General features: G+C 43.3%; 1 protein-coding gene across 3 annotated transcripts in view; it reads left to right on the top strand.

Moving 5' to 3' along the window:
- Positions 1–347: 347 nt before the first annotated feature.
- The window catches only part of GOSR1 (golgi SNAP receptor complex member 1), a 29,734-nt gene continuing 19,316 nt past the window's right edge, over positions 348–10,765 (top strand). Inside the window, exons 1-6 of one of the 3 annotated variants that reach the window (XM_065694680.1) lie at positions 348–440; positions 853–961; positions 2,385–2,472; positions 2,676–2,783; positions 3,869–3,960; positions 4,150–4,224. In XM_065694680.1, the coding sequence (XP_065550752.1) occupies positions 410–440; positions 853–961; positions 2,385–2,472; positions 2,676–2,783; positions 3,869–3,960; positions 4,150–4,224 (503 nt within the window). In that variant the 5' untranslated portion in view covers positions 348–409. Of the gene's footprint in view, positions 441–852; positions 968–1,091; positions 1,492–2,384; positions 2,473–2,675; positions 2,784–3,868; positions 3,961–4,149; positions 4,225–10,765 lie in introns of those variants that run through there. The other 2 variants (XM_065694679.1, XM_065694681.1) reach the window with 2 other exon arrangements.

The raw sequence follows: 10,765 nt of genomic DNA, 5'->3' as shown, positions 1-10,765 counted from the left end.
ACTGCTCCCTGACAGGAGCATGGGGTGCGGCGCATGGGTTGACTGGCATCATCTCCCAAGTTCCAAGTGCCAGGACAAGAGGAACCGGCCTCAAGCTGCCCCAGGGCAGGTTTAGATGGAGCTGAGGAGCAATTCCTTCCCCAGAGGGTGCTCAGGCATTGGAGCAGGGCTGGGGTGGAGACGGGGCCCGCATGGGTTAGTGGTGGCCTTGGCAGGGGAGGTTGGACTCGATCTGGAACCTCTTTTCCACCCTGGTTTATTCTATGGAATCTCCTCCCAGCCGCTGGGCGGCGCTGTAGCGGGAGGTCCGGCCCATCCGGCCGCGGGCCGCGCCTCCAGGATGACGCTCTAGCTCGCCCTTCTCTCTGGCGCGGTCTCGCCGGGCCGCGGCTGACGTTGGACAACAAAGATGGCGGCGGGGAGCAGCAACTACTGGGAAGGCGAGTGGGGCCTGGGCGCGGCGGGGACGGGGCGGCGGCGACCCGCGGGGCCCTCCGGGGCCACAGCCCGGAACCGCGGACGGGTCCTCTGCGCCCGGCCCCGCGTGTGGGGCCGGCGCGGCCGGCGGCAGCGGTGGCCCCGTCGTTCCCTCAGCCATGAGGCGGCTGTGCCCGGCTGAGGGCCCGTGGGGGGGGGGGACCCCTGAACCCGACCCTCGCGGTCGTGTGGGACAAGGCCCGGGAGTGTTCAGCCGTGCCCCCTCTCTCAGCGTGGGGCTCCCCCCCCCCCCGCGAGGGTCCCCGTTTCTCTGCGGGGTTCCCCTCCCTCCGCCAGCTCCGCCTCGTCCCCCGGAACGCCTGCGGTCCCCGGGCGCGTTTGTGACTTGGCCCCGCTCTCGGCCGCCCTGTGCAGATCTCCGGAAGCAGGCGAGGCAGCTGGAGAACGAGCTGGACCTCAAGCTGGTCTCCTTCAGCAAGCTCTGCACCAGCTACAGCAGCTCCCGAGACGGAAGGCGCGACAGGTATAGGTACTAACCCGTTTCTTTATGTTTTAAATGCTGCTTGTGGTCCTTGCTTCGTTTTTATACTCGGCTTCACGCTGGTTCCACCTGTGGCTGTTGTGCTCAGCTTCTTAAGCAGCTCGTTTCAGCACTTCTCATTGCTGGTGTTGGGCTTGATGCAATATTGAGTGATATTGGGGTGTGAGTCAGAAAGGCGTGTGGGCTGCAGACGTGCTTTGGGAGAGTGTAAATGTCGCTGAGGAGACTGTACCGGAACGGTGGGGTTTGCATCTTGAACTGATGACAGGGCTTTTTAATGCTTACATTGGCTTATTCTCCGGTTTTTCATGTATTAAAGTAGCAGGAGGGCTTCAGAGAAGTGAGTACAAGGGGAACTCCCACTTCCCAGGTGGGCTGGGGTGGTATTTGTCGTCTCTGCTTTAATGATAAGGGAATGGGAGCACTGAGCAGCTGTGGCTAGTCCAAAGTTGCTCAGGGGTGTAGTCTTCCCTTCATGAAGGGTAGCTGTGCCTTTCTGGCTTTCTCCTAAGGTGAGTAGTAATAATGAAAGCTATGTATTTGGTTTTATATATGTAATGTATATGGTTCATATGTATATAGATGTATATATATATGAACCAGATAAATAGGCATGGGTGTATGTATATGAGTAGTTTCTGTTTGCTTTAGTCAGATTTATGTTTGACTGAAGAATTACTTTGATAAAACTCTTCAGGTCTTTCTTGCTTATGGGCCAGAGTTGAGGTCTTCTACAATGTTAACTGTCAACTTCTATGTCCCTGTGTGCAACCTTTAAAAGCTGCCATTGCTTCCTTATTAACTTTGGGTCCTGACTGTATATCGGTTGTGTGACAGCTCTGCAGATCTACATTGACTTTTTTGTTTATTTAAGTTGATAATCGAATCCGTTTTCCACCTCTCCATGAACTTCTGGTTCTGGAAACCTGAGAGATCCTCAACAATGATCATGTTACTCTTGAATCTTGGTCTCTCTTGTTTCTAGCTCTGTTCCTTGCTGTGTAATCTGCTTGGTTTGGTTATTTTGTGCTGTACTTACTTCTCTTACAGTAGTTGTGGTGGATTACCAAAGCAATGCGTAGTCTTTGAAAGGTATTAGTTGTCATGTTTACACACTAGCATACCCTGTGTTGTGCTTCTGTTCTGTTGCTTAGATGTGACTTTTTGTTGTGGCTTTAATTTATCTTAGAAAGCTTCTAGGGAAGGTGTGAAACTGTAACTGTGATAAGTTGTGTGGCTTGTGTTGCTCTGTGGAACACTGATTGCTTAATAGCTTAGTGGGTTGTCCTTACACTGTGTTTAATTAAGGTGCCTCGCACTTGGCCTTGTTGAACTTCATGAAAAGATTCCTGAGATTCATGAAAATATGATGTCCTTTGCAGTAACTGCTCCTGTTTTCCCTTAGCTCTGACACAACTCCCCTCTTGAATGGATCCAGCCAGGACAGAATGTTTGAGACCATGGCTGTGGAGATAGAGCAACTTCTGGGAAAGGTAACTGTGGGTTTACTTCAGCTTCTAGGAAACATTGCAGTGCAGGTTCCTGTGATGCATGTTGGGAGATACTAATGTGGGTGTTAAACAAGTGTTTCTGGAGGTACACGTCTGTTGTTAGAGCTGGCTCCTTCAACATATGCACTGCAAGATTCTTCCAGGAACAAGCCATTTCATGGTTTGGTTTTGTTTTCCTTCTCTAGCTTACTGGAATAAATGACAAAATGGCAGAATACACAAATAGTGCAGGAGTCCCCTCCCTGAACGCTGCCCTGATGCACACGTTACAGCGTCACAGAGACATACTGCAGGTAACAGACCCGTGTCCTTCTTGCTTGTATTTTGTTTCTTTGTTTGGAATCATAGTTAACAGTGCTGGTATCGCAGCATGCTTCAGTGTCCGACCAGAAGATTTAAATGCCAACAATCTCATCTCACTGTTCTCTCCAGACACCCCGATCAATGAACCTGAGTTGAAAATTGCATTTTTTATGTCATATTGGTGATATCTAAGAACACTAGAACATGCCATCTTGTGTAGGTGTCTTTTACATAGCAAAAGGGGAAAGGTGATGGATTATCTTGTCTATGTGGCCTGTTACACAGCGATGCGTGAACCTCACACTTAAAGTATGATGGTAAAACCGTCTAAACTTCTAAAAAAGGTTGAAGGGAATGTGATGGCTAAAGCTACTAATTCGTGTTAGAAATCAACCATGTTTCAAACTGGTGATCTTTTCATGGCATAGTAGTGTTAATAAGGCACGTTTTATTTGGCTGGTCATGTACAGTTTGGTTTCTGTTTCGTATCTGCAATACACAATGTAAAAAGCATTTTATTAGTAAAAACCATGACATTTATATGGAAAGCAGTGCTGAATACTTACAGTGGTTTTGGAGGACACCAGTTGCCAATTAAATTGGTTTTCCAGTAGCAGTAGCTGCCTGAAGTGTTTTCAAATGTTGAATTGCAACTTGAACGTTAAAAAAGGGTTGCCTTCACTGTTCAGAAAAGGCTCTTTTTTCATCTGATGTAACTTAAGAAAATAAACCCACGAGCACCTTCACCACACCAAGTAGGTCTTAGTAATTCAACCGGTAATGGGGAATTCTAACACAAAATGATAATTCATCAGAAAGGTGAAGTGCAATGAAACTGGGAGAAGGAATGACCATGGATTTCCTTCTGTGACCTCAAAAGTTAACAACTACTGTCAGAGCAGCGAGTTTCAAAAATACTTTGTGTTGATTTCCAAGCGGTTTTGATGTTGATTTCAGAAGTTGGTCTTGCGCTTTGTGTTAGAGAGCAGTTCACATTTTGAAGGATGGTTGGATCCTGATTGAGTGTATTGTGTCATTAAACTGGCCTCAGGTTCCTCATTTTGTTTTATTACAGGATTATACACACGAATTCCACAAAACCAAAGCAAACTTCTTGGCAATACGAGAAAGGGAGAATCTGTTGGGATCCGTAAGGAAAGATATCGAGTAAGTTGTTTGCTATAGCAATGGTATGGGACTGTTCTAGGTGGGGGGAAGCTGGAAACCCTCTTGTAGGAGAATCCTTGGCGTAGTTTATTCCTCTGTACTCTGAATATAGAGAAAATAGTTACTTGAATTCACAGCTGTTATTAAGGTTGTGTTAAGATTCTGTTTTGCTTTGTTGTTGGATTTTAGATCATATAAAAGTGGGTCTGGCGTGAATAACAGAAGAACAGAACTATTCCTTAAGGAACACGAGCACCTTCGAAAGTAGGTGTAATTTGTGATTTACTGTTTTGGGGGATGAAACAGTCTTACTTTCAAGCATGTGGGAAAGCTTTGTCCATTTGTCAGTATGTATGTCCACAATGAAAACCTTGCACTCGGAATTGTGTGACAGTAATGATACTTATGTAGCTGGATAAACTTCTATTGCTTGCGCTGGCTGAAATTGTATTGTAGGTAGTTGTCATGACTGTTTCCAGTGATTTCTGACTTAGGATCTTGTCAGCACTAAGTGATACCATGTTGTCTTCAGCAGGCTTTTAAAAATCACTTCTGAGTCAGACCTTACGCTTGGCCTTTGCCTTTATGGTATAATCACTTGGATAAAGGTTAAAAAACTAAAACAAAGTCCCAATGATTTAGCTAGTTTTCCCTTCTTCATTCGTCAGTCAGACAGAGAAGAACCTTTTTCCTTTTGTCTCTACTGAATGTGTACAAGTGGTGATGGAAGAGACTAATTCCAGTGTTACCCATGCGCTTAAATACTTGCAAATTGACTCTGGTTTATTGGCCAAGATAACAAACAAAACAGCACTTTCTTTTCATTCTTGTTGCAGAGGGGGCATTAGATTATGAATAGCTGCTTTGTGTGATCCCCGTTCAGCAAAAGCAGCCTGTTTTGATAGAACAGCACGGGGTAGTTAGTGTTTTCTAGGTAGTCAAGAAGTGGCACTGATGTTCATGCCTCTGTGTTCTTGACTGTCCTTATGCTAAACCTCAGGCTTGCACAAGAGGGCAGCCTTTCACTTGAAAGAAATAAGTAACTATAAAGTGACCTGTGGCTTTCTCCAACGTGCCTTCTTAAAGAGGGCTCCAACTTCTAGCCAGAGCTGCACAAAAAGCTTTTACAGGAGATTAAACCCAAAATCTGTGGTTGTGGCTTAGCACCATTTCATCCTCAAGTTTCTTTAGTATCTTTAAAACTTAGAAGTTAATTGATTTAAAGCTCGAATTAAGACTTTTGTTAGGTTGTATTTGTTGTTAAAGATACGTGATGAGGAAATGTAAAGTTGCCAGGAAAAGAACCCCACACTCTTCATATTTTGGAGGTGTTACCTGAGATGTTGCACTTTGAAGAATTAATGCCAGTTAATCTGAGTAAACCCGATTCTTTCTAGATGTTGTGTTTTGGTTTTCCCTGTTTGTTTTTGGAGGGGTGATAAATGCCTTCGTACATTTGGCATTTTGTTAAAGAAGGCTACAAATAAGGCGTTCCTGGAGTCGTAAAATGCAGTTCTAAGAAAGTGACATTTCCCTGAAGGCAGTGTTTTGAAAAGGTTGAAACAATGGAGAGGAAGACTTAGTTCTGTAAATGTTATCTACAGATGTCTTCAGAACTGGAGCCCAGCATTTACTGAGCATTGATTGCTTTGATCTCTTGAAACATGCTGAGCTCTCCACTATGATTTTAGGGTACAAATGCCTGGAAAATAGAATAAATAAGGCAGGTTTGGAAACAGTTAAACCAGGTTATAAGTGATATTGAAAATGTCAAGACTTTTGAAACCTCTGAAAAGAGTTTGAAGAATGGGGATGGGAACTTTGCAAGTGTATTATTATATGCTGCAGAGGAATGAAATAACACCACACAAATGATATATTTGTATCAGATATTGGAGCATTCACTTGGTCTTGGCCCTGCCTAATTTATTATATTAAGTACTTTATTACTTACTTTTCCATGATCTGATAATGGAGGATGTATGGGCTATTACCCACTGCAGAGAACCAGGCTCATCCGTCAGCCTTGTGCTTTATGCACTACCAGGTGAGACAGGGTAGTCAGAAACTTGATTTTATTCTTGGCAGCTTTTCCCTGACTGCTCTCTAAAAAGCTTGCTGGCAGCCCAGGGGGGTGTTCTTTGTGGTGGTATCTCACTTGGGAATAGGATGAGGAGATCCATAAAGCTTTTCTCCAGAAGGGGCTTAGGGCATAATCATGGAATAGTTTGGGTTGGAAGGAACCTTAAAGCTCATCCAGTTCCACCCCCCTGCCAATGGCAGGGACACGTTCCACTAGAGCAGCTTGCTCCAAGCCCCATCCAGCCTGGCCTGAACCTCTGCTTTTTGCCTAAATCCACCTGCTTGTTTTTCTGTTCCATTCGGAATGTCATCTCTTCTGGAAGAAGAATGAAGGAGAATCTGTTGGTTTTAATTTTCCATATGTAGGTAATAGTGAAAAAGGAGGAGAAATAAATCTGAGAGTGCAAAATTTTTATGAATAAAAGGATCCAGCATATATTAAGCACCAATAGAATGATAGCAGTGGAAGCACTTCACAAACCCTTACTGCTCCTGTAATACATAAACCTGCTCTCCATTAAGCTGTGAGGATTGTGCATCCGTTTGGATGCACTCTCCTGGGTGGGGCTGGCTGCTGTGTCAGTGCTGCTGGCGCAAGTCTGGTGTGCACTTTCAGGTTAGGATCATGGTGCTGCGGGGATAGTCCTTGGGCTGGGGGCATGCAGGGCTCCCAGTCCTGGGAGTCCTAGGGAAAACATGGTGTGGTGTTCTCTCTTCAGTGGAAAGCTTTGCTGATGCCTCAGTTCATTTTATAAATCAGCTGAGTCTGAGTTTTGTTGGAAAAGGAGATTTATCTAGAAATAGATAATAGTTGGCTGTGGATCAGTAAAGTTTCTAAGTTGCTCAGTTTCCCACTTCTATACAGATAGCTCAAGAACAGTTTTAGCTGTCTCTGGAGATAAAACCAGTAATGCTCACATTTTGTAATAAACTAAATTGAAATGAGGCTGGAACATAGATTTCATCAAATATTGATGCCCTGATAATATTTTTACCTAATACCTCATACCTTTTGGTGTGTCAGGTACTAAATACCAAGTCTAGCGTGGTCATGTTTGCAGTTGCTGTTTGAATGCTTGTTTTCTTGGGTCTGTGCCGTGCAGTGAAGGTGTTTGTCTGGTCTTTTCTGTTTGTATGCTTTTGGCCAGGGAGATAAACAAGTCATCCATTTTCTTGTAATACTGTTTTCCACCTAAAGAAAACAATTTTGATGAATAGATCTAGCTTAGCGCTTGAAAAACTGCCCTGAAAAGTGCTACCTCAGAGGGAGGAGGCAGCTTAGTGTTTGCCCTGAGAAAGTCTGCAGTTGTTGATAAGTGACAGTCAGTCAGTAAAAAAAAAAAGACTGATGTGTTTGATTTAAATTAGCAATATTGTGTGTATGCAAATGAAAATTGCCCTTGTGTTGGTACTTTTATTGTAGGTGAATGATACCCTGTGAGGTGATAGTGATGAATTTGGGTAAAAATTGATGAGGGCTTCAAAGGTTTAGATAGAAATTACAGATCTTATTCCCTGTGATGAATTCATTGTAAAACTAGATGAAAATGAGACCACTTAGTGGTCACCAGCATTTGCTGGAGTAGGTTTGTTCTGTCCTTGTAAGGGCCACTGTGCAACTATTACTTTATTATTCAGCTCTGTGCTCAAAAACTAGACATCTGTCCTCCTCCAAAAGAAGAGGCTGGTGGTGAAGAAGTGCCTGGATCATGAGCTGTGGTTCTCATTGCTGACAGATGACTACATGTTTTTGGTGGGTGTGCCTGTGCAGGCTATCAGTCTATCTGGTAAAAAAGATTTCAGCTTAGATGAGGTGTGATGCAGGTAGATGAGATGAACCTGCTCAAGTGTTCCTTAGCTAAGGACATAAAACACCCCTGTGTGGCTGAAAATTTAGCACTGGATCAGAGAGTAGGGGGACCAGAAGAGATGGGTGAAAAACTCTGAAGGAGAAAAGGAGGAGAGCAAACAAACAGAGGGATGTGTGCTGTATGGGAAAGAGGAATAAGAGAATTGAGCAAAAGAAATAAAGGGAATCTGCAGCACTTATGTAATGGTGCTATTAATAATACATACCTGATTCATGGAGATGATTAGGACAAACTAATGTTTATCAATACTTCATATATGTGAAGTACTCTGGAGTGCTAAATATTATCATTACTATTATTATTATTGCATCTCATGTTTCAGCAGAGCTGTGTCAGATTTCCTGTTGTTGTTTGGGCAGAAACTGCCACAATCAGTAGAGAAGAAACACTGGGAAACTGCTTTCCAACTTTGTAATACAGTCCAGATCTTAATAGAGGGAGTGACTTGTTGACCATTTTTCCTCTAAATACTGATGTTGCTTACAGATCCTCACTTCAGTACTGCTTTGCACAGAGAAGTCAGCTAAATGAGGTATGGAGACACTTTACAGGGGTTTTGATTAGAGGTGTGTTGATGTTCTGTGGAAAAGCAACCAGTTTTCTACCTTAATTTAATTTCCTTTTGTTATCCCTGCTCTGCACGCTCTGATTTCCATTCACCATGCTGTTGCTGCTCAGGTTCCTGTGGATTTCAGTGGACCTTCAGTATTGAATTAGAGCCAGAGTACTGCTGTTGCCTTCCCTTCCATCCCCGTCTTCACTTCCAACTGCAGGGGGAATATCACATGAAAGGGGTGCAGATTTTCTTGACCCCTCATGTTTAATCTGTCTCTCAGCACCCCAGGAAAGCCAGGACCGCTATCCGTATCCATAACATGGGCTTTTAGGCAGGGCTGTATGCTCTGTCTGGGCAGCAGCACAAATAAAGTGGTTTTCAAGGAAGGGATTTGAACAAGGAGGATTTTTGGTATTGGAAAAGCTGATTTAGGGTGCACAACTTGTCCTGTAATCCTGTTTGGAAACACAATTCTACTTTCTCATTCTGCTCTGTCTCCTATTGCTGCACAGTTCTCTGAATTGCAGTTGTGCATCAGTGATTCCTTGCTTTTGCCTTATCTCTGAATGTGATTGAATGGGTTTTATCTGAAACCTGCTGGCAAAACCTCTGTCTCTTGAAGATTTATAGCAGAATGACACAAAGCCACTTCCTGAATAGCAGGATTGGCTTCCCTGTTACAATCCCATGCTGAATACGAGATTTGGGCATATCATATACTTAACCACAACACCAGACTGAGAACACCTTGTCTGTTTTCTTATTCTAATAGTAAATAATGCTCAGTGAGGGAGGCAGTTCCCATCTTCTGGAATTAAAACACAGGAACTTCACTGCTTATTATGTGGCTGTAATTAGAAAACACTGTGAGCAAGTTATTGAAGTAGTTTAATGAGAGTTTGAGGAGGTTCAAAGCCTGAAGGCAGTGAAGGAAGATGCTCTCCTGAGTGTTGTTATTATTTATAAATAACTTAAGATAAGAATGTGAAAATCAGCCAAGCACTTCATAACTTTCTAAAAATAGATGAAGCTTCATTAGGGTAAAATCAAGTAGGGCTTTTCATCTTTCTGTGCTGTGTTTAGGGCTTTAAGAAACAAACCTACCCCAAAACACTAGACCAAAGAGTAAATTCATCTCCCAAGGTTTATTTGCATGCTTTCCTTTAGAGTTGGATTGCTTTAAAAAATGCTGTAATCAGTAATTTCCCTGCCATTGATGACTGTTGTGATATTTTTATACTCCAGTATGTCTAAATGTACCCCTAGGAAACTCTGCCTGGTCTCTACAGAAACTACAGAACAAACCCTCACAACGCAGTGTGAAAGGTTTACCTGGATATACCATGGAAAGAAGGGTGACTGGGACTAAAGCTTGGCTCTGGTTCTCAGTTCTGGGCTTTGCCTTAGAAACAACACTATGCCCTTGATGGGGGGAGAGGGAGAGATACAAAACCACACTTCAAACTTCAGAGCTCTGTGTCTGCTTCTGAAGTTTCTTGCTGGTTTCAGAAATAAACAGATCAGTGATGCATGTTTTATTTGTTTTTAGCTTTCCTTTCAACACTGCTTCTTAACTAGGACAGCTTCCCCCTCCCAAGGTCTGTATTGAAATTAGGACTTTGACAAGAACTGAAGTCCTTCTTACATGGGTTGGTTCTGAAAAGTAGGTGTATCTTTCGAACACAATCAATGATTGTGGAGTTTTACAGAATTTCTTTGGTGGAATCTGAGAATCACTTCTGATTCCAATGCAGCATGTCATTTTCTTGCCAGTGTGGCTGTGTACTCCTTTATTCTTTCAAGCCTGAAGTGCTTGCTTATTATTTGCTATTGGAACACCAGTGAAAACAAGCTGTTGAATTTTGTTTGATGTGCATGGGTATGTTAAATAGTGATTATTTCCATTTTTCTCAAATACAGAGTGTACAGCTGGAAAGTTACCACATTGCTGTATAAATGTCATGCTTGAGTCTTTATTTTGCATCTCTGTGCTAATGCATCAGGCTGAGGTCCTCATCATCCTTGGCTGCTGAATGGTAGGCTCTGCAGATACCTTAGTGTGCTGCTTTACCAGTGGTTTGATAGAAAACATTGACACCCATCTGCTGAGGGTACGTAATCCATGGTGGTAAGCAGGAGTAGGGCCAAATTACCACTAAGGTACGCCTGGGTTAGCCTGGTAATAAAATTTTGCTTAAGACCTTTCAAGGACCCTAGTTTTGTTGTCAAGTGAAAGATGCAGAGTGCTTTCCTCTCACTTGAGAGACATGTTTGTATTGCACAGAGTCACACTTCT

The sequence above is a fragment of the Lathamus discolor genome, chromosome 14 (genome assembly GCF_037157495.1).
Source record: "Lathamus discolor isolate bLatDis1 chromosome 14, bLatDis1.hap1, whole genome shotgun sequence".
Taxonomy (NCBI): domain Eukaryota; kingdom Metazoa; phylum Chordata; class Aves; order Psittaciformes; family Psittacidae; genus Lathamus; species Lathamus discolor.
Note: the sequence above shows the minus strand (reverse complement) of the source record. Positions and strands in the feature narration are given on the sequence as shown.